Source organism: Diceros bicornis, chromosome 8 (genome assembly GCF_020826845.1).
Source record: "Diceros bicornis minor isolate mBicDic1 chromosome 8, mDicBic1.mat.cur, whole genome shotgun sequence".
NCBI lineage: Eukaryota > Metazoa > Chordata > Mammalia > Perissodactyla > Rhinocerotidae > Diceros > Diceros bicornis.
The window spans coordinates 72951009-72975894 of record NC_080747.1 but is presented as its reverse complement, the minus strand read 5'-3'; the positions used below and the strand labels follow the sequence as shown (position 1 = coordinate 72975894).

Here is a 24886-nt window from a genome sequence, read left to right as displayed (position 1 = left end):
CAAGGGCTGTGTAATCTGAGGCCCTTGTGCTCCACTGTGGCTGTTCTGCCCAGCCACGGCTGTTTTGCCACCGAGGGCCGCCCGTGCTCCGCCCTGGGTCTTCCGCAGCTGCCCGTGCTCTGCCCCGGCTACTACTCGGGCTGCCCACACTCCACCCCGGCTGCTCCGCTGCCATGGGCTGCCTGCACCCTGCTGGGGCTGCTCAGACTGGTCGGCTGAGCTGCAGTGTCGGGCATGCGGGGGGCGAGGGGCTTTCTCCTTTGCCCACTGGGTCTCTGGGGTGGGGGGTGCTTCTCACTTGCCCCTCGTTATTTGCTCTCCTGGGGCGCTCAGGTGTTGATAGCACCCCTGCAGCAGTTCTGAGTCCTCTGTGTGGAGGTTCTCACTGAGAGAGCCTGAAGAGCTATGGTTTCCCTGCAGAGGGCTTCCCCTCCCCTCTCTCTGGGAGCCATGTGACCCGAGTCTCCGATCTGATGGAGAGGGAGAGGATTTCTCCTTACCTCTCCCCACTTCCTCCAGGGACCCCAGCAGGTCCACTCACAGATATGCAGCAGTGTGGATCTTTCCGATGTCTCTCTGTCCGGTGTGAGTTTTTCTTGTTGGTCTATGCTTGACCCTTTAGTTGTATCTTATCAGGGGAAGAGTTTACGGGAAAGTTCACTCCACCATGATGCTGATGTCACTCCAAGAATAATTTTTTTAATATACAAAAAGTTCCTACAGGGGCTGGCCCAGTGGCACAGTGGTTAAGTTCACGTGTTCTGCTTCGGCGGCCCAGGGTTTGCTGGTTTGGATCCTGGATGCAGAGCTACTCACCATTCATCAAGCCATGCTGAGGCTGCATCCCACAAAGAAGAACTAGAAGGACCTACAGCTAGGATATACAACTATGTACTAGGGTTATGGGGAGAAAAAAGAAAAAGAGGAAGATTGGCAATTGATGTTAGTTTGGGGCCAATCTTCCTCCAAAAAAAAAAATTTCCTGCAAATCATTAAGAAAAAACTACTCAAAAAATGGGCAAAGCTCATGAACAGTAGGTTCACAAATAAGAAATATAAGTGTTAATAAACATGAGGGCCAGCCCCGTGGCTTAGCGGTTAAGTGCGCGCGCTCCGCTGCTAGCGGCCCGCGTTTGGATCCCGGACGCACACTGATGCACCACTTCTCCGGTCACGCTGAGGCCGCGTCCCACATACAGCAACTAGAAGGATGTGCAGCTATGACATACAACTATCTACTGGGGCTTTGGGGGAACAAATAAATAAAATAAAATTATAAAAAAAAAAAAAAAACATGAAAATGGCTCAGTCTCATTCATAGTTATAAATATTGGCAAGGTTTTAAATTTAATACCCAGGGATGACAAGAGAATGGGAAACAGGCACTCACATGCTGTCGATCACATTGTAAACTGCTGAAGCATCTTTGTAGGGCGGTGTGATAATACGTACCAAAACTTACGATTGATATACCTGCTGATCTATCTCACCTCTAGGTATTTATCTTACAGGTAACTATACAATTATGTAAAAATGTTAACTGCTGAAATAGTTGTAATAGCAAGAGCTGTAAATAACCTAAATGTTAGTAAATAAGATTAAATCAGTTATAGTATCTCTATATAATGTAATATTAAACAGATGCATGTGCCAATATCGAAAGACCTCCCAAATTGATCAAGTAGCAAAAACAAGGTGCATATATGTACAATAGTATAGTTACATTTGCTTTTTTAAAAATAATATGCATATATGTGCTTAATTAGACATAGAAAATTTCTGCAGGAAACACAAGAACTATTGTGCTGGGATAGGGAGAATTTTCAGTTTAAATTCTTGTGCGTTGTTTGAGTTTTGATCACGTGCATATTTTACTTTTATTAAATTTAAATTAGTAAAAGTCGAGACTGCTCAAAGAACAGGGAATGGTAGCTCTGTCCAGAAGAAATAGATTGGTTTACAATCGTAAAGGCAATGAATATTCAATTTGAATGTGTACAGTACTTTTACAGATACATATTGAAATATATTAATTACTTGAAATTGTCTAGTGTATAAAAGGAAATTTTCCCTGCAAATTTCACAGGGCAGACCAAGAGCTGGGTAGAATGTAATGAAGCAATTTCAATCCAGTAGGAGGAAATGTCTAAAGATTCCAGTGTCTAAAAATTAAGCTGGTTGTTCTATGGAGTGGTCAGTGCCCTGTCACCAAAACTAAGAAAGAGAAGGCTGAGTGGTCATGGGTCGACTTGTCATAGGCATTCTGTCATGGAATTAGAGTTATAAGATGAGATGCCCTCCTTGTGTTCTAGGATTCTCTGAGTTGTTGTATACTTCCCAGAATTTGTAGCACTCAGCCAATTACACTTTTTCATTTGTTAAACTGTCAGAAATTTAACACAGACGTGCCTTTTTCCCCCCCCGTAGTAGTTTCAGTTAGGGCTTCCTTTATGTGGAGGATTGGATTACTAGCCAAAGCTGAAGGCAGGATTCCATGACTTAATTATAGAGCTAGGTCCTTGGGAAGGCTAACATTTTAATCGGTAAATGGAGCCTTATTAAGTGTAAAAACAGATTTTTTTTTTAAATGAAGGAATTAGAGAATATTACTACAGGATTGCTAAATTTTTTACTCCATTTCACTGTATGAAAAATGTATAAATTACTTAAAATTATACAATAGAACTCAGTTGAATGGTTCATTAATTAATTTCCAGAGCTTCCTTTAATATTTAAGAAACTAGTTTTCGTTAAAATGTAAATAAATGATCTCAGAAATTATTTCTGTGGTTTACACTATAAATAAATCACATAGGCCTGCGAGTACTGACATGCAACGTTAGTTTTAAGCACATTTGGCTTTTCTGAAGCTATACATTTTAGAGTCTTAATTTTTCCAAAAACAAAATGTGTTTAACTGTAGCTCTTATTTTTTTTAGGTCTTTCACTTTAAATGAGTCTCTGTAACTTTTTAAAAAACATCCTTCTGTTTTTGACTTTACATTCTGCTAAACTTGTTGAGAAACAATGGCAAGAATAGCCTTTCCAAGAGCATTTTGCAAATTTAACTCATAGCAACCTCGTGCAAGAGAGTTCTCTTCTGTTTAAATCCTCCTCAGCTCTATTAAAACTGCCAACAATGATGAACAAAAGGTTTAACATTAGCGACGTTAAGAACTGTCCCTCTATTCTCCAAATAACCAAGGGATTCTAAGCACATAAATGTTTCTGTGCTCCCAGGTTTTTAATACATTGGTATAGCAACAGTAATCACTTAAAAGTGAGCCACCCCAGACCTTACCTGTTTCATCTAGAATTATTGAAGAGGGATAAAGTGTGTTATTACAATGAAGAATGTGGAATGTTTCCAAAAGCAGATTAATTTCAGTATATTCTTTCTACTGACACGTAGTCTTATTTTGGCAGGTAATTACCAAGACTTCATGACTTATTTTTCTGTGTTTTTAACAGCTCTTTTGAAGTGTAATTTACATACCATAAAATATACTCATTGAAAGTGTACAATTTAATGATTTTTAGTAAATTTACCAATTGTGCAAATATCATCACAATCTAGTTCTACAATATTCTGTCACCTCAGTAAGATCCTTTGTGCTCATTTACAGTTAGTTCCCATTCGTACCACCTGCCCGCCTCCCCCACAATCTCAGACAACCACTGATTTACTTTGTGTCTATACATTTACCTTTTCTGGATATTTGATGTAAATGGAATCATACAACATATGTTCTCTTGTGACTGGCTTCTTTCACTTAGCATAATGTTTTTGAGGTTCATCCATGTTGTAGGGTGTAGTATTTCACTCCTTTTTATCACTTAATAATATTCTATTATGTGATGTATCACATTTTGTTTATTCACTAGTAGACATTTGGGTCATTTCCAATTTTGATTATTATAAATAATGCTAATGTGAAGATTCGTATACAGGTCTTTGTGTGGATGTATTTTTGTTTCTCTCGGGTCAGTGCCTAGGAGTGGAATTAATAGATCATATGGTAAGTTTATGTTCAATGTTTTAAGAAACTACCAACTGTTTTCCAAAATGTTTTCATCATTTTACATTCCCACTGTCAGTGTATGAGAATTCCAGTTTCTCCATGTCCTTGCCAACATATGGTATTGTTAATCTTCTTCTATTATAGTCATTCTAGTGAATTTGTAGTGCCGTCTCAGTTTCTTAATGACAAATGATGTTAGACATTTTTTCATATGCATATTCACTTGTATATCTTCTTTGGTTAAATGTCTTTTCATATCTTTTGCCCATTTCCTTATTGAGCTGTTTGTTCTTATTGAGTTGTAAGAGTTCTTTTTTTCTTTTTGTGAGGAAGATCAGCCCTGAGCTAACATCCATGCCAATCCTCCTCTTTTTGCTGAGGAAGACTGGCCCTGAGCTAACATCTATTGCCAATCCTCCTCCTTTTTTTCCCTTTTTCTCCCCAAAGCCCCCGTAGATAGTTGTATGTCATAGTTGCACATCCTTTTAGTTGCTGTATGTGGGACGCCGCCTCAGCGTGGCCGGAGAAGCAGTGCGTCAGTGCGTGCCCAGGATCCAAACCCGGGCCACCACTTAGCGGAGCACGCGCACTTAACCGCTAAGCCACGGGGCCGGCCCCTAAGAGTTCTTTTTATATATTCTGGATACAAGTCCATTATCCACATACATGACCCACTGGGTGTGGGGTTTTTGTCCTGTCTTCCAACTTAATTCAGCCAGAACCAAAGCTGCTGGTTCCCCCGTGTTAGCACTATTGTGCCAGCACAGCGCCTGGGGGAGTGGAAGGGGTTGGGAGCAGGCCCAGGCAAGTGTGCCACAAATTCCCACTATTCTTAACTTCATCAGTTTTTTATGAATAAGTGTTTCTCAATTTGTTTGTTGCTTTTGATCAATTTCCAGAGCCCTGAAATGGTTGTTTTGACAATTTCGTCCAGTTTATATTGTTTTTTTCAGTAGAGGGTTTGCAGACTCTTATTCCGCCATCACTGGAAGTCAGCAGTAGGTCTTGACTTTATTTTATACAGAGAATTTAACTTTTTATAATAACATTTAATTTTTCTTGGTGTAATAGTAATATGTCTGGTATATAAAATTTAGGAAATACAAAAAAATAAAAGAGAAAATAAGAATCATCTAAGACTCCATAACCCAGAAATGAGTGTAATATATTTGCTTATGTCTTGTAGTTTTTTCTGTAGTACATAAAGTTATAAAGACAGATTATACTTGACATTAGTTCTATGGCCTTTTTTCCCCCCAAATAACAGTATATTGTGGTATCTTGAGGTCCCATTTGTATAAGATCTGAGTCTCGCTCACTGTCACTTGCCTTTCTGTGTTTGGAGACCTGCCCTGGAAAGGAGCCCCAGCTTTTGCTGGGCATTGCCACATTGCCCTCCAGAAATTTGAACCACTTGACATCCCACTTCTTTTCTTCTGGCTGACATTATTTTCTCTTTTCTTTAAAAAAAAAAATTCCACAAGTAGAATGGATGATAAATTGTATCACATTATTGTTTTTGCCTGTCTTTGATTACTAGGAACTTCACCTCCTCCTGAGGAAATCTATTCCATCTTTAGAAGTGACTATTGTGTCTTTATATATCTTAAAATCTGTCCCCAGATAACTACTACTCACTTCTAGTTCTGTCCTCTGAACCACATGGCAGCTCTTCTAAAATCTGGAAATATTTCAACCCCAAGTCTTCCAAGTATACTTGTTCCAGATTCTTCATTCCTTCCTCACATAACATGGTTACACTTCATTTTATTTTTAATTTCTTTTTTAAATTTTAAATTTCTTTTTAAAAAAATTTCGTTGCTCGTCCTTTCATTGACGTCTCTTTCCAGCCTTCTGTTAATTGGTTGGTTGGTTCTCTGGTAGTTTTCTCGAGGAGGGTTCAAGTGTACAATGTTCTCTTAGCCTTTGTATATTCAAACTGTAACTTTTATAGTTGAAGGACACCTTGACTGGTTATTAAATTTGACTCATGCTGTCTTTCCTTAACCATCTAGTAGGTCTTATTCTATTGTCTTCCAGTGTTTAATACTGCAATCTATAAGTCTGAGGCCACTCTTATTTTCTTTCTTTATTAAGGCATGATTTTTGCCTGGCTGCCCAAAGGATTCTTGATTGTTGGTGTAATAATTTCCCTAGAATATATCTTTGTGTGGACTGTTCTGGGTCTGTGGAGTGCCTTTTAAGTTTGTGGATTCGAGGCCTCTATTTAAACAAAGTTTTTGTGAATTACATCTTTAAATATTCTACTCTATTGTTTGGTTTTTTTACTTTGGGACTCCAATAACACATGTATTTGAATCATTTAACTGCTTTCTGTAGCTCTCAGATCTGATTTTTTTTGTTGTTGTTTCATTATGTCGTCTTTTCTCATTTGTGTCCTCTATATTCCTTGCTGGGCTGTCAATGGTTTCTTTTCTCTTTTGTGCGCTTTATAAAGTCTTCACTTCTGAAATGTTTTTGTCTTTTCCTTTTCTTCCTTTCCTGATTTCTGCCCGTCTTCATTTCACATTCTCCTACTGACTAATTATCTCTTCCCTAAATTTTTGCATTTCTGCTTTGTGGTATTGTTTCATCATTGTGATCGATTGATTAACTTTAAAAAATTGTGGTAAAATATACATAACATAAAATGAACCATTTTTAGGTGTACAGTTCAGTGGCATTAGTACGTTCACAGTGTTGTGCAACTATTACCATTATCTATTTCCAGAACTTTTTCATCATCCTCAACATAAACTCTGTACCCATTAAAGAATAACTCCCTGTCCTCCTGCTCCTCCCAGGCCTAGTAACCATTGTTCTACTTTCTATGAATTTGCCTATTCTGGATATCTCATAAGTAGAATCATACAATTTTAGTCCTTTTTTTGCCTGGTTTATTTTGCTTTGCATGATGTTTTCAAGATTCATCTGTTATAGTGTGTATCAGAATTTCATTCCTTTATAAGGCTGAATAATATTCCACTGTGTGTATATACCACATTTTATTTATCCAGTCACCTATTGATGGACATTTGGGTTGTTTCCACTTTTTGGTTATTGTGAGTACTGCAGCTGTGCACATTGGTGTACAAGTATCTATTTGAGTCCCTGCTTTTAGGGTATATACCCTGAAGTGGAATTTCTGAATCATGGTAATTCTATATTTAACTTTTTGAGGAACCATCGGTTTTCCACAGTGCTGTACCATTTTACATTCCCACCAGCAATGCACAAGAGTTCCAATTTTTCCAAATTCTGGCCAACACTTGTTATTTTCTAGGGTTTTTTTTTGGATAATAGCCATCTTAATGGGCCTGAAGTGGTATCGCGTGGTTTTGATTTGCGTTTACCTAATGACTAGTGATATTGAGCATCTTTTCATGTGCTTATTGGCCATTTGTATGTTTTTGGAGAAATCTCTATTCAAGTCCTTTGCCTGTTTTTGAACTGGGTTGTTTGTTTTATTTGCATGAGTTGTAGGAGTTCTTTACATTTTCTGGATATTAATCCTGTATCAGACATATGACTTGCAAATATTTTCTATTCTGTGGTTGTCTTTTCATTCTGTTGATGGTGTCTTTTAATGCACAAAAGTTAATTTTGATAAAATCCAATTTTGTTGTTGCCTGTGCTTTTGGTATTATTTCCTTATTAACTTTTGTTAGTTCTTTTTGTTATCTTAGGTTACAGTTTCCATCTTCTTGGTAACATTTTTCTGATGAGTTATTTCAGGAAAGTCATGGTGCTTTCTAATATTTTCTTAAAGTTCTGTTTCTGTATAGTTAACTGGCCATATTCCTTTTTTCTTACTCATATTTCACTGTGATGGATTTTTGTGGTATCAGTAGCAAGAGGTTCCTGTGGGGTGTAGTGTTTGGGGGCCAAGGTAGCTTTTCAAGTTTCACATCCCTGGGACTCCTTCCTTTATTGCTACAAAAAGGACTGTTTTCTTAAATGCGGCCCCTCCGTTTGCCCATTTTTCGTTTGCCTCTCAGAAGCTAACCTGGGGCAGGAGAGCTCTACTGCCTTCTCTTCATAAACTTGCCCTCGAAGGGAACACACGCTCTAGTAGGTGGTGTATTTTTCTGGTGCTTCCTGGTATCTGCCCCCTTAGGGTCCCCGTAGGTACTTCCTGCACCTTTGTTCTCCTCTTCCTCTAAGCAGTTGAGCCCTGTTCACCTCCCTCTCTAAGTGTGCTCTATCTTTAAGGTAATAAATGTTTTTAGGAGCTCTTAAAACCTTGCACCGCTGGGCTCCTGCTGGTCCTCTCCAGACTCCTCACAGTGCGGGTGTGAGGTCTGCCTGAAGCTTCCTGGCCCGTCGTCACCACCTTTGACAGCGCTAACACACAAATTGGAGTTTACAGCTTTTCTGTCTTCTGCTGCTTTTCTTCATCATCTTCTTAGTCTGTGTGGTTTCAGGAGAAGTGATAAAATTCACAAGATGTTTATTGGACTTGTTTTTAATAGTTTCTTGAATATTTCAATAATAGTAGATAAAGACTTTACTTTTTAATCTTTTTTAGTCTAAATTATGGAAATTAATTTAACTTATTTGTGAGGTATAAGGTGATCTAAGATTAAGTACGTATTTATTTGGATAGAGAAATCATTATTTTAAAAAATCTTTTAATTAAACCTAACTTTTCTTTAAATGCTTAAAGATTCTCGGATCTTAACTTTTCAGATCATAGATCTCTTTGAGATGATTTCTAAAAATGTTTCATGTACTTTTATGGATTCCAGGTTAAGAACCGTTGTTTAGATTTGCAATGCCCGTAGATAATAGATGCTACAAAATGTTTATGTAAGGATAAGTAATAAGATATCCAAAAAGTGCTTTGGTTTTTAAAATTAGTGAGCTGAGATTTGGATAAATTGATTTAAAGGATGCTGATTTCCTTGACAATACGTTCAGTAAGTAATTTTTGACATTCTGACAGAGCATTATTTGAAACTGATTTTTCCCCCCCCCTCATGTAAAAGTCCATAGATAGGTATTCTGGGCGGACTCTAGGATGTCATCAGGATATAAGTCCCTTTTTTTCTATTCTGTCCCTTAGAGATTAGCTTCTAGCTTCTGGGTTGCTACGTAGTCACAAGGTGGCTATCAAGCATTACATCTGTGATCTAAGCAGAAAGTGGGTACGGGAAAAAAAGACTGAGTTGGCCTCCCTTTTAAGGAGTTTTGCTGGTAGTCCTAACAACTTCCGCTTACCTCTCATCGGCCAAACATAGATCTATGGCCGACTGTATCTACAAGGATATGCTGCTAGGAAGGTGGGTCTATTTTAACTGCTCCCCACCCTCGGGAACAAAATTAGAGTTCTGTTATGAAGGAAGAGGAGAATTCCTTAACTCAGACTCGACCAGTGTCGTTTAAAGAATTGGTTACCAGAAAGAAATTTTTTTTTTTTTTTTTTCTGGTGAGGCAATCAGCCCTGTGCTAACATCTGCCAATCCTCCTCTTTTTGCTGAGGAAGACTGGCTCTGGGCTAACATCCATGCCCATCTTCCTCCACTTTACATGGGACGCCGCCACAGCAGGGCTTGCCAAGCGGTGCGTCGGTGCGCGCCCAGGATCCGAGCCGGCGAACCCTGGCCACCGCAGCGGAGAGCGTGCACTTAACTGCTTGCGCCACCAGGCCAGCCCAAGAAATTCTTTTTTTTTGCTTTTGTTTTGTTTTGTTTTGTTTTGTTTTTTGTGAGGAAGATCAGCCCTGAGCTAACATCCATGCCAATCCTCTTCTTTTTGCTGAGGAAGACTGGCCCTGAGCTAACATCTGTGCCGATCATTCTCCGCTTTATATGGGACGCTGCCGCAGCATGGCCTGACAAGTGGGGCGTCGGTGCCCGCCTGGGATCTGAACCAGGGCCGCCAGCAGCTGAGCTCGTGCACTTAACTGCTACGCCACGGGCCGGCCCCACCACAAAGAAATTCTTAATCAACATTTTTCAGCATTAACTCTCTTCTCCTGTGATATACCTTTGCATACGTTATCTTATCAAACTCTCACAACACTTTAAAGTAGGTGTTATTGCAGTTTAACAGGTGAGGACCCTGTCTTGGTGTAGATGAGAATTTTTTTAAGGTCCATAGGCTGAGTGTGAGGGTGAGCAGGCTACAGCTCTTGTCCTCCCAGAGATCCCTAAGCTTGACTCAGCCGACGTGGCTGCACACAGAGAGCATGGCCGTCCTTGTTTATTATCACAACTGCCCCTCTCCAAAACTGCACACTTGACCAAAGAAGCTGACGTTCCCAGTGAGAAGACACAAATCAGTGGCAAAACCTGGGTTCAAACCCAGGTACCCTAATTTCAGATGCAGTCTTTCCCAATGATCCAACCGCATCCAGGCTAATATGATTGTCCAGGTCTCTGTGTAAGAATAGTCCCATAATTGTTATTAACTTTGTGTGTGTGAGGAAGCTTGGCCCTGAGCTAACATCTGTTGCCAATCTTCCTCTTTTTTTTTCTTTTTTTTTGCTGAGGAAGATTGGCCCAGAGCTAACATCTGTGCCAGTCTTCCTCTACTTTGTATATGGGATGCCACCACAGCATGGCTTGATGAGTGGTGTTCAGGTCCACGCCCGGGATCCAAACCCATGAATCCAGGGCTGCCAAAGTGGAGTGCAAGAACTTAACCACTATGCCATTGGGCTGGCCCGTTAGTAACTTTTTAATTGCAATTTGAAGAGAACATGTTCCTTTCCGTCTTAATTGTGCTGTCAAAAAAATGGTGTTACTCTTTGTTAGCAGGGAGTCTCTTTGAGAGGGCCTTATTTTTTTCCAATTTCTATTAATGAAAAAATATCAAACATTCATAAAAATTGAAAAGATAGTAAAATGAACATGCCATATACTGTCCACTTAGAAATTATCATTCTACTATGTTTGTGCTCACTCTGTGTTTGTGTATATACATACATATAGATGTGCAAAGACACATATTTTAAAGTATTTGAAGACATCGCGATACTTTACCCTACTTCAGAGTGCACCTCATAAGAATAAGGAACACACTACAGCTGTAATACATTAGCTCTCACACAATGTTATACTGAATAACATTTACAATAATCCCATCTAATATTCAACATGTATTTAAATTTCTCCATTTGTCCCAAAGAGACAATTGGCTAGGTTTTTTTTTTTTTTCCAACCAGGGAAGCAGTCGAGATTCATATTTAACATTTGAAGGTTGTGTATTTAAATCTAGAATCAGTCTTTCCATTGTGACATTGATGTTTTGAAGAGTCCGCGCTGGTTGTCTGGTAGAATGTCTCGCATTCTGAATTTGTCTGATTGTTTCCTCACGGTCTCTTTAACTTTTTTTTTTTTTTTTTTGGTGAGGAAGATTGGCCTGAGCTAACAACTGTTGCCAATCTTCCTCTCTTTTTGCTTGAGGAAGATTGTCCCTGAGCTAACATCTGTGCCAGTCGTCCTCTATTTTGTATGTAGGACACTGCCACAGCATGGCTTGATGAGCGGTGTATAGGTCCGCATCTGGAATGCAAACCCGTGAATCTCAGGCTGCTGAGGGAGAGCCTGTGAACTTAACCACTATGCCACCGGGCTGGCCCTAAGGTGTTCTTTAACCTCCTGTATTTCCTGTAAACTGTAAGTTAGATTTAGAGGCTAGATTAGCATCAACTGGAACATTTTTGGCAAGAATTCTTTATAAATGATGTGTTCTGCATATTGCATCACAGCAGGAGCACATAATGTCAACTCTTCTCCTGATTAGTGATGATAAATTTGATCTTTTGAGTTAAGGTGATTACACCCGGATATCCATTGTAAGATAAATTTTTTTTTTCCCTTTGCAAATAGTGTGTGATCTTTGACACTGTGAAAATCCTGTTCTCTAGCAACCTTTCAGCTGATGTTTTAGCATCCATCGGTAATCCTTGATGGAATCATTCGTTAAAGGATTTGTGGAAAATTGGTGACTTTCTAATTCTGTCATTCCTTCTCTGTTTAGCTGCAGCATTCTTCTGGAAAGAAGACTTCCGCTTCTTAACCTCTTTCTCTCACTCTTCTTAGCATCACTGGATTCAAGGATTTTTATTTAAACGAGATGTTATAATCATTTCCAGTTCTTACTCTTGGTGCTCCCCCTGCCCCAAATCTGGCCAGCAGAAGTCTAAGTGGCCCCAGGTCTTTTGGGTACGCCCCGTTAGTCCTTGAGCCGTTCCTTGCTTTCTGGAACAAGATGTCTCAGGCTCCTCTTGTGCTTTCCTTCTTCCCCTTTTATTTGGTGGTGGAGTGGCTTTCTAGTCTCTGCATTCCTGCTTAGATTTATTAGTCCTAGCCCCAGTTGCACAGTTTTAAGGCATGCAGTTCTGAATTTAACCAGTAATGTAATCTGCTTGTCCTTCCAAGTACCTTAAAATCATGGTCCTTACATTCTTGGAGGAATGCCTTAAGGAAATACAGGTGTTGATTTCAGTAGTTTAAAATCGATTTTGTATTAAGCTCTGCAGAGAGCTGCATGTGGTGTCATCCCCCTTGGGCCCTCATAGAATCCCCAGTGTTGAAGGTTCTGGAAATGCGATAATGTGTCATGGTTAAGAGCTGAAGCACTAAGCCAGAGCACCGGGGGTTACATTCTAGCTCTTAATGTTGATAATCGTGTAAATTTAGGCACATTTCCACATGGTTTTTCATTTCCACAGTTATTTTATTTTTCCATGACTAAGGGACTATTGAATATTTCTTCCTTACCAGAAAGGATATTTTCTATTTGTTCTAAGCTGTTGTATATTTTTTAAGCTACTGAAGTAGTATAGTGATTTAGGTGTAAACTACAAGTAACATCTTATTATTGCTTCCTGTTAGCTGATTCCCTCCCCAACTAGGCTAGAGGAGCAAAGCTTTATAATATATGTATTTTTAGTCACTGAAGAATTGATTCAGATGTCTCTGAAAATTAGCTGTTTTGTTTCATTGTGGTTGTTTTTAAACAATATTTACTTTTTAAAAAAGTGTTAACCTAAATTAGATTACCAATTAAAAACAATCAGATATTCCTTTATTACTGTGATTACATATAAATTTGCTACGTAGTGTGACTCTATGTAGTATAAGGTATTATAAATTAAACAGGTAGTGTAATTTGCAATTACTTCAGAATGTGTGAGGTTAATTGCATGTCTCTAACTCAAACTTTCCGAGCCATAATGCCAAGATGGCTTATTTACACTGTCGATTAACAGGAGACACAACATTCTGACTAAGGGACGGAATGAGGAGCAGAAAAAGCATTAAGTCAAGGTTTTAAACTCAAATATAGACAGAAAACCTTGAGAATTTCTAATAAAAACTTGAGGAATTCTGATACTTATATACAAAATTATTTTGTCGTTATCATTCAACAGTCCTATTTTAGGAGATTACAGATATATGGAGAATAGTAATAAATCATCAATCTATCTACCAACCAAACACATTTTGACCACGATGCCTTCTTAAACAGCAATCTTGAGTCTACACAAATGTTGAGTACAGGAGTGGTTAAGCGTCTCTCCATTTTTTTGAGAAGAAATGAGAATAATTTTCTGGAAGAAGGATGATGATGATGATTATAACAATCAGTACTTAGGTGCCAGGCACTGTTATCAGTTCTTGATGAATGTGAACTCATTTCAGCCTCCTATGTTCCTGTGAGATAAGAACTGCTGGTATCCCCATATCATAGATGGGGAAACTTGAGGCACACAGGTTAACTGACTTGTCCAAGGTTGACAGCTAATTAGATCAGCATGGGATTTGAAACAGGGAGTCTTGTTCCACAGTCTGTGCTCTAAACCACTATGCTATATTGTCTCTGTGAGAAGATGAAAATAAAAGTAAGATAAAATTTGTGTAATGTAACCACATATTGTCAGCTGTTTCTAATGCTATGTTTGAGACTATTTTCAAATTTCATTATTACTGGTACTTTTTGGCTGCTTACTCACCAGATAATACTTGGTTGGTTGAAATTCCCCATGTGTTTAGTTGAAGAAGATTGATATATTTTTAAACCTGCAAGAAAAATTATTAGCTCTTGCAAATTTGGCTTAAGTAACAAATTCATCATTTCCTTGGTAACAGAGCTCATAGTTCTGGCCCGAACTCCTACTCCATAATAGCTAACACTGCGCCTTATCTATAATATGGATAGATACTAAATCTATATTGTAACTTCTGTTGAATTTTCACTAGAGAAATCTGACTTTCAAGGGTGACATATTAAAAGATGCAAATATGTCCATGACGGTTGGTCTGATTCTGTAGATTGTAAGATTCAGAATCGAAATTATAGGAACTCGATTCAAAATCAAGGCTGTGGAATTAACTTGGTGTAATTGTCTTGTGTCACACATAGCATTTATCATAGTTCATTACTGTAACTATACACAAACGGCACTGTGACATTAATATAAATCTAAGAAGCGGAACATGGACTTGAGTAGGATGAAGCTGTCTCTTACCAGTTCTGTGACTTTTGCTAAATTACTAAACTGTCTGATCTTTGTTTTCTCAGCTCTAAAATGAAGGTAATGTTTCTACTTGTAGATAGTAACAGCTACGTTAGCTTGCACTTATAATATTGACACTTTGGTTAGTTACTACCTTCATTCTCAAAAAGTGAACGTTTCCCCCATCTGCTACCTCTGTCCCCAAATGAAATTGTTTGCATTTTGCCATCTTTTCAGCATTTAGACTTACAGATACATTTATATAGGACACATGCTTTAAAAAAAAAAAAATCCCTCAGTTATGTTAAACCATATTAAAATTTATTGTTTGTAACACTTCCTTGGGGAACAAATTACTGGTAAAAGGAGGAAACAAATTTGTATGGATTTTTCACCATGATGATAACTTGAATTAACTGAATGTAAGTTGTATTTTTTATTTATAATATGTACACTCTTGTTAATTTTTAAAATTGTGACTCCCTGAAATGTTGCTGTTTCATAGATACAGCATTTTGAACCTCAGTGAGAATCGAGTTGATTTCATGTGCCAAAATATTGCTGAGATATTCACAGATGTGATCAAATCAGAGAAGTAAATGTTCACTCTGCACATATATATTTCAAACACTTCAAATTAAAGCTACCTTAAAATGACATCTAGATAAATTTTCATCTTGGGAAACATCTTACCGTTTCAGAATCTGCATGAGGTTTCAATGTTCTTGTAAATGTTTTATTTTCCTGTTAACCAGGTACTTCTGAGTCACACCCCTTGGTTGCTGTAGTAATATATCTTAGATACTGCAGTGTATTGCTCTCTCTCTCAGCTACACTTCAGTTGTGGCTTTAGGTTTCTCGTTATTTTTCACTCCTTTTAACCATTATATCAGCATGCGTCATTCATAACACTGAGCAACATGTGAGAGATGTTAGAGATTTGGATTTGAGTGGAAGTGAAAATAAGTGACGACCTCTACTGTACATCTCTAAACGCTTACGTTTTAATTGAGGTGTTTCTATTGTAACCATGCAACCTCCTGTGGTGACTATGACTGACTGCTCTTTTTTCTTACGCTCTTTTAAGCAAAGTAAAGCGGCGATGCGGCTGAAAGAAGACATGAAAAAGATAGTGGCAGTGCCACTCAGTGAGCAGAGGAATTCGACCTATAAGAAGCTGTTTGGCGTGAGTCTCCAAGACCTTCAGCAGCAGGGGCTGACTGAGAACGGCATTCCAGCCATAGTGGGGACGATAGTGGAATACTTGACGAAGCATGGTAAGTCAAGTCGTGTTTTAATTGTCATTTTTACTGTTCTCAGGTACGAGGAGAAAAATGTTTTTGTGTGAATTAGTTTATAGTGTATGATTCGATTATTCCCTCAAACACTTTAATCAGAATATCAAATTATTGTGTAATATACTTTTCCCTTATAGAAAGACATTAAGAGCATTATTACTGCTTGACATTATTTTGACAAGATTTCAGTTTACCGTGGAGCAATCGCGTTAACTATAGAGGTTTCTAGTTTGGAATGATTCCTAGTTTTACATGCTAAAATACACTGTTCTAATATTAATAGTGAGTTCTCTCGATTCTTCAAATTCCAACTGGTAGTCAATTTTTAACGTAATAGAAGACTTTTAGGGTGTCTTTTTCAGCTGAGGTCATTCATGAACTTATTGGATGCCTTGATTGCCTTCATAAGCTCAATGGGGATACCAAAAAAAGTATATAGCCTATTTTGGGGGAGTCATTTACTTTTGGAGTGATAAAATTAAGCATATGAAAACATTGAAGAGTAACATAGTACATTGCATGATAAAAAGATAAATTATATCTCGTAGTTATTGAGAACTATGTTGTCGTATAGCTTTTTTATGATTTTATTTAAAATAGGATTTAAAAACCTGGATAATTTGAGAAAATATCCCCTACATTCATGCCTTTTAAACAGTATGATGGAAGAACTCCAAACTATATCAATAAACTTTAAAAGATTTGGAAAGGAAATATTTTGAGGGAAAAGCTTGGAATTTTCATTATTTTCTATACTGAAACAACATTTTTAAACTAAAACAAGACCCTGCAGAGTAGAATATGAAATTTGTGGGAATTTTTAGAGGTAAAACTTAACTTTAAAGAAAGTCTGTCCTTGGTGCAGTTCGCTCCAGGCCCCATGTCTTCGCGTGATTACGAGTCCATTCCCCCTGCTAAGAAGAGTCCTTCATTGGAGATGCGTGAGGAGCGCAGTGCGTCTGTTCCTCTGCAGGAACGTGGGTCAGCTTGTGACAGGGACTGTACGGCAGACAGTTCAGACCTCAGGAGGTCAGGTGCTTTGTGCTCATTGACAGAACAGCCTTTTGCTCAGGTTACTAGGTATGTAGACGACAAAAGGATGTTTTGCTCTGAGAACTCAGGAGCCAGGCTTGCGTCCTTACCTTGTGGTAGTTATCTCCTTGTTTTTGAAGGAAGGAAAGCTGCAGAAGGGCGAGATTCTTAGAGAACAGCTTTGAATTTGTTCACATACTTTAAACAGGTTAAACACAAGGTGTTATGTACATGGCAGGAAGATGGGACCTTGGCCTACAAGATCGTGAAGCCAGAAGTTATTAAGTTAGAGCTTTGACGGGACTCATTTACCCAGTCAGTGTTGAGTGAAGCTGTATCCTACTGACTTAGATACAAATGGATCTCCAGGTAGTTCATTTAGTCTCTTAAATAGGATTGTTCAGTACTCATTTGGATGCCAAGTGTGACCACCTAAAATAATATTTTGGTTTTGGTGTAATCAGAGTTCTGATCTTTTACCCAACAATGATTGAATAATAGCCTCTTTTAATTTTTTTAAAATTATTGAATGGTTAATGTACTTATGTGGTTCACAGTACAGAAGTGTATACAGAAAAAGTCCCTTCCTCCAAACCTTGTCCCCTGACCATTCATTTCCCTTCCCAGAAACAATATTACTACATTAGTTTCTGATATAGTCTTACAAAGATATTTGAATATATAAGCATATGTGTATATGTTCTTTCTTTCCCTTTTAACATAAACGGAGCATTCCATGCACACTATATGAATCTTTTTTATAAAAAATCACTTAACAGTATATTTTAGAGATGGTTCCATATTGCATAAAGAGCTTTACTCATTTAATTCTTTTTTTTAACCCCTGCACACTGTTTACTATATGTATCGTTTCTTTAAGCAGTCACATACTGATGGGCATTGAATTGTTTCCAGTTTTTGCTGTCTACAAACAACGATTCAGTGGCTAAGCTTTAACATGTGTCATTTCAAGCACTGTGTTTCTGATGAACTTTCTAGAAGTGGACTGCCAGGTCAAAGGATATGTGCATTATATATTTAAACTCTATAAGAGTTTAACCAGTTTATATTCACACCATCAATGTATGAAAATTTTGGCAAAATTTGTATTAGGGATTGGATTTCTTCTGCCTCTCCTTAGCATACCTTAGTTATACTTTGACAGGGTGTATTCAGGTAATGCAAACTACATGTTTTAGTGGCTAAATCAGCCATTCTTAACTAGGGATGTGAAATGGAATCACTAGTGGAATCTTTTCAGAATACCTGTGCGTGGGTGATACCTCAGATCTACTGAATCAGAATCCTACTAGGCAAGCTAGGGCAGGGCACCTCCCCTGTGTTTTGTAAGGGTGTGTAGTTAATTACTATGTAGACAACCATAAGCCCCTCATTGTATTTGAGGCTATCACGTTGATAAGTCAAAGAGCGTGTATAAGTTTGAAGAGTGGTATAAAATCGGAGGGCAAGATACTTGGATTAGTTTTATTTAATTACTTGGTAGTGTTTTTAAGTAAACTTCCAATATAGTAGGCACTCTGTCAGGTGTGGGATTTAGGGATGATTGGTCATATAATTTAATCAAAGGTAGATACTTTGGTCATACTTTGTTTTTTAATGTAAATGCAGACTTTTAACAACTTGATATGAGGGAAAACTCATTATTAAGAAATTTTAGGACAAAAGGGTTTATTAAGGCCTATACTGAGGCCTTTTAAACAGACTTGGGACTGTTTTTCTTTAAAAACAAATTTTTTTTCCATTCAAAGGAAAATTTTATGAGTTATGGGGCATATCATCTTTTTACTATTTTAAAATAACGAATCTTGCTGACAGTTACTGGATTCCTTCTCTTTTCCGGGAAGATACTGTGCAATATGCCGTTTAAATAGTGTAGGATTCTCCACTCACCACCAGGTGTCAGCGTGCACTTACATATTGTCATACTACTTTCTGGGCCAAAGTGTGCCCCTTAGGCAAATTCTGACTTCAGATATCTTTTGTTTCTAATGATGTATTCACACTATTTTGAAATAAATATTTCAATTGTACAAAAAATTAGCTATTAATGCTAGGAGTTGTTATTTAGCGTATATAATTCTTCTTTCATTTCTAAACCATTATTAAGTTGCTGTTTCTGGATGATTAACTCATATCTCCTGAAATCAAATACAATAGAATCTCGGAAATGCATGAGACTAACTCCACAAAGCCATCTGAATATCTCCTTCCTCTGAACATTTATGTTATAATCATAATTTCCTAAAAATTTAGAGTAGGAAAATTTAGAGATTATATAGTCTGGTAAGCCTTATATGGGTATTGGATATATTATAAGTTCATAAGACTCGTAAAAACTGTATGGATTCTTTTCCCCAGAGTGTAATATAGCCATGTCCTGGGGTAAACTTCCCCTGCTTGAAAATCACTAGGTATCCTAAGAGCTGTTTGGGTGAAAGATGTTCCTGAGGGAAGAGAGTTGTGCAAATAAATGGAATGGAAACAGAAAAAAATGATTGAGAAGCATTAACTTTGACTTCTATTTATACCTTATCTCTCCACTAGCGAGGTCTAGTGGGATTAGGAACCTTGAAGACAAAAGCCAGTTCTTGGAGCTGGGTAGTTATTTTGGAATAACTAAAAGTATATTTATTTGAGGGAAGGGTCAAAAAACCTTGTTGGAAGAGAAAACCTAAGGTCAAAGCTAGAAAAGCACTGAAATCAGACTCAAGGGACATTTGCTGGGCCAAAAACAGGCTCAGGAGCCGGAGAGATACAGGACTAAGATGCAAGATTCTAAATTTTCAGGATCTGGGCCTTGACCAGGGATGGGATTCTCTGCTTGACGCCAGTAGACATTTCTGAAGTTACAGATGAAGCTTTGTAGAGTAGAGGAAACAGACCTTGAAAGCTTTAAAAATGACTAAGCTGAGGTCTCCCAACAGTAACTGATATTCTGCAGTGTTGAAGGGAATGGCATATCATTAGTTATCTGTTGCTGCGTAACAGATTACCCCAAAACATAGTAGATTAAAACAATAAGGTTTATTAACTCACAGTTCCTGTGGGTCAAGAATCCTGGCACAGCTTAGTTGTGTCTTCTGTTTCTGGGTCTCTTTTAAGGCTGCAGTCATGGTGTTGGCTGAGGCCACAGTCATATCAGGACTTAACTGGGGAAAGGTTCACTTCTAAGCTCCTTCACATGGTTATTGGCAGGATTCAGTTCCTTGTGGGCTGTTGACCTGATGGTCTCAGTTACTCAGTGGCTGTTGTCCAGAAACTGCCCTCAGTTCCTTGCCACGTGGACTTCTCCATAAGTTAGCTAACAAAATAAATAGCTGCTGACTCATCAGAGTGAGCAAGCAAGAAGAGCCGAAGAGAGGAGGGAGAGAACACGAGCAAGCAAGATGGGTATCACAGTCTGTTATAACCTAATCTCAGGAGTGAGATTAGAACCTACTCACATCATTTTGCTAGATTCTGTTGGTTAGAAGCAGGGCGCTAGGTCCAGCCCACACTCAGAGGGAGGGGAGTACACATGGTGGTGGGTACCAAGAGCCAGGGATCACTGGGGCCATTTGAGAAGCTGCCTACCACACATAATGAGTGGTATCTCCTCTGATTACGTGGTGCCCTGGCCATACTGACTGTTAAATATTTTTAATATCATCCCTGATTTCACAGATTTTTGTCAAAAATAGAGTAAATTGGAGCTAAAATGTCAACTTTTGATATTCATCATCTTCATGGCCAAATAATATGTGTATATTCAAGAACATATATAAAATATCTTACCAGAGTACAAACTCAATGAGGATAATGGTAGTATTCAAATTTTTTCTCACAGTTGATTTTTTTTTAGTACCTAACTTAGTGCTAGTTGCTCATTAAATAATTGTTGAATTAAAGGGTTCATAAAATGTTTTATCAAATTACAAATTAAGATGAAATTAGCTTTCTCCTTTTTCTTTAGAAAGAGCAATACAATTAGCAGGTAAGATAAAAAGCAAAGGCTGCTAAAAACAAACACCTCCCGTCTAAATGATTCTAACAAGCATCAGTGCTCATGTCATTGCTAAAATTCACCATTAGGCTCTCAAAAGCAGAGTGGCAAGTTGGGTCCTTGGGTTACTCTTTCTTAGAAAGATTGTTTCTTATACCTTCGACATTCCTCCACAGTCTGGTTCACTTGCTTACATGGCGTTCTGTCTCCTCGTACTCAGCAAACCAAGCTGGAAATCATTACCTTCTACCCTAAACCAGCTGCCACCCCTCACCCCCACTTCACCTTATCCTTTACGGCACTTTTTCCTGGAGTCCTAGATTTCAGACCCTAGAGTTACCTTTCAACCTTTCCTCTTCCTTACTTCCCTTCTGTACTAAGTTACCAAATCATCTTTATTCTTTCCTTCCCACCATAATCTCTGTTTTACTGCCTTACAATAGAATGTAGTCTCCCTAGGGCAAGCTCTCTGTCCTCTCCGTTCTCAACTTCTTAGCTAGGTAGATCTTCCTTAAACCTTGATTATATTGTGTCTTGTCCCCACATACATGCTTAATACTCCACTGATAAAGTCTTCACTCTTTAACCTGACATTCGCTGTGCCATTTCTTCCATTTTATTACCCTATTGCTCTCTGACCTAAACACTCTGTATTTTCGTCTGTCAACCTTTCTTTATGCTGTCCTGTCTTGGCTTCTCAATTAATGTATTTGTTCCTCTTTGTCAGGGATAGATCAAGGTTTTGGGGGTCCTGATGCTTAATCCTTTTGTGACCCTCTTTAAGAAAAAGAATACAAAATTAAGAATATAGAATTAGGGACAGAGCATTGAAAAGGGCCCAAATAAACGAGAGGCCCTGAAGCTGAAACTGCATTGGCTTCACAGTACATCAGCCCCAGCCCTCCTATCTTGCCTAGGCTTTAGCCACAGATTATGCGAAGGAGCCCGAGGCTCCTCTGTGGAGTCTTCTCTGCTGGCCCCAGCCAACACTAATATCCCCCGTCAATTGGCTGAAGGCAAGGTTCTTGTTTTATGCTACTTTATGTCTCATAGAGTCTTATGCTTTGAATCTAGTGATTACTAAAGAAATATTACTTAATTATTACCAAGGTAATCACATGTAGTTTAGAAGTTTCTTACATATGTTATTTTTTCAAAATAGTTGTTCTCAAAATGCTAAGCTGCTATTGGAGCCCAGGGTAAGTTTCTGTGATGTACTGTAGGAGATTATATGAATGAGATTTCTTTGTAGAGTAGTATATATTCTATGTTTATATATGTCCTAACCTTATTTTCAGAGGTCAGTTTTTATAACAATCATATATGATCTTTTTAGTTGATATGTAGTAACTGTAAAGATTTATTATTCTAAGAACACACTTTTATAAAATGTAAAAATCTTCCAACGCTTGATAATTATTGCATTCAGAAAATCCTTAACTGAGACTTATTTATTTGGGTTGTTAGTTTTTTAGGGTTTGTATCTGTTTGTGAGCGACTTCTACTTTCTGTGTGTCTACTTGACTGTTCCAGGACTCACCCAGGAAGGCCTTTTTAGGGTGAACGGCAACGTGAAGGTGGTGGAACAACTGCGCTTGAAGTTCGAGAGTGGAGTGCCCGTGGAGCTCGGGAGGGATGGCGATGTCTGTGCGGCAGCCAGCCTGCTAAAGCTCTTCCTGAGGGAGCTGCCGGAGAGCGTGATCCCCTCAGCTCTGCGTCCTCGACTCATCCAGCTCTTTCAGGGTTCGTACTGTAAATCCGTCTAGGAATTAAAGCAATTTTAGTTTTCAGTTAAAACTAAGCTTTTAAATATTTGTGGTCTCTCCATAACTGCCATCTTGCTATTTCACTCTAGGCCCTCATCTTCTACCCTAAAATAATACTAAACCGATTACGAAATACCAATATTAAATGTACTTTCTAAGAAAATTGGCAAATGAATACTTAAATAACATAATATTGAAAAGCCCTGATGCTTTTGGGCCAAAGAAATTCTTTTCTGACTAGTGACTGCCATAGAAGGAGTGAGAATAAGACATTAAATTCTATGTAGGAAAATAAAAATTGATTTTTGATTATATTATGAAATGATTTTTAAATGAAGAAATTTCATTTTTAAAAGTAATAATTATAGGCATAATCATTGAGTTCTCCCTCCTAAATACAGTAACAAAAATAATTCAGGGGCCAGCCCCGTGGCTTAGCGGTTAGGTGCGCGTGCTCTGCTGCTGGCGGCCCGGGTTCGGGTCCCGGGCGTGCACCGACACACTGCTTCTCCGGCCATGCTGAGGCCGTGTCCCACATACAGCAACTAGAAGGATGTGCAGCTATGACATGCAACTATCTACTGGGGCTTTGGGGGGAAAATAAATAAATAAATAAAATCTTTAAAAAAGAAAAAAATAATTCAGCCTTGAAAAGCTATTTCTTTCCTTATTTTTGCCAAGTTACAGTGAAAAGGGAAAAATGTATTTTTCAGAATGTTAGTTGCCAGATTAAGAAATATTACTAAAAAGCTACATTCTTTTAAAGCGGTGGTGTAACCGTTCACATGTAGTACAATCAAGAAAGGCCATGTTGTGTTCTATTGAAAAATAGTGACAAAATATGAAAGCAGAAGTTGCAGAACCATTTGTTCTGGTTACCTACAGTGCTTTTAAGCTTTCTATATCAGTAAGTGACAATTGGTAAGTGACACGTTTGAGGCTTATTTGTTAGAAACTAAACTTTTGTTATTTTTACTTGAAGTATATGAGCAGTTCAAGGAGGTAACCATTGCTTCTGTTTAGATGATACTTACAAATAATTTTTCTTTTTCTTTTTTTTAAATTGATGTTTTAATAGTTTATAACATTGTGAAATTTTGGATTGTACATTTTTGTTTGTCCATCACCATATATATGTCTCCCTTCACCCCTTGTGCCCACCTCCCACGACCATTGCCCCTGGTAACCACAATACAGTTTTCTCTGACCACGTGTTGGTTTATATTCCACATATGAGTGAGATCATACAGTTTGTCTTTCTCTTTCTGGCTTACTTCACTTAACATAATACCCTCTAGGCCCATCCATGTTGTTGCAAATGGGACGATTTTGTCTTTTTTTATGGATGAGTAGTCTGCCATTGTATATATATACCACATCTTCTTGATGCAATCGTCAGTCGAGGGACACTTAGGTTGCTTCCACTTTTTGGCTATAGTGAATAATGCTGCAATGAACATAGGGGTGCATAAGCCTCTTTGGACTGTCGATTTCAGGTTCGTTGGATAGATTCCCAGTAGTGGGATGGCTGGATCATAGGGCATCTCTATTTTTAATTCTTTGAGGAATCTCCATACCGTTTTCCATAGAGGCTGCACCAGTTTGCATTCCCACCAACTGCTTACAAGTAATATTTTATTCATATCATGGGGATGTGAAATGTTAAGATAAATTTCTGAAAATCATTTTTAAATAATTGCTACAAAAGCCAGTTGAAGATTTAAATATTGTGTGCTTAATACAAAATATTTTGTAATCGTATTTAGTATTACTAAGAATCTTATTCTTAATATTTTAATATTAAGGTATAATATTAATAATAGTAATACAATATTAAACTTGTGAATACTTGTGAATTTTAAAGGCTTTTATTACACTTCCTAGAATAACTTTCATTTGATAATGAGAATGCACTCTTTATTTTTGTTAATATTTACATTATAGTAATGTTTTGTTATAATTTAAGTCTTCTTTATAAATTATCTCCTTGTTCATGACATGTTTTCTTGGTGGCTAAAAAAGTTGATATACATCATAAAAAGCAAGCAGTATCATTCTAAAAGGAAGACTGGTTTATATAGTCAGCCTTAGGGGTTGTGTGATTATGCACAAATAACAAATTCTGAATGGGGCAGAGAAACGAACTTTTTGCTTTATCGGTATTATTCTCTCATTCCCTGGAAACCCCAGGGGCTAGATTTGAGATATTCAATAAAAAAAAGTATTAATGGAGTACCTACTAGTTATGTAAGCTGCTAAGTAATGCGTTAGGTGTCAGACAGCATAGCCTCTATGAA

General features: G+C 38.0%; 1 protein-coding gene across 4 annotated transcripts in view; it reads left to right on the top strand.

The window, feature by feature from the left end:
- The window catches only part of FAM13A (family with sequence similarity 13 member A), a 317773-nt gene that overhangs the window by 12239 nt on the left and 280648 nt on the right, over nt 1–24886 (top strand). For all 4 annotated transcript variants that reach the window (XM_058547500.1, XM_058547499.1, XM_058547501.1 and 1 more), the window contains exons 2-3: nt 15578–15767; nt 22357–22566. In XM_058547500.1, the coding sequence (XP_058403483.1) occupies nt 15578–15767; nt 22357–22566 (400 nt within the window). The remainder of the gene's footprint in view (nt 1–15577; nt 15768–22356; nt 22567–24886) is intronic.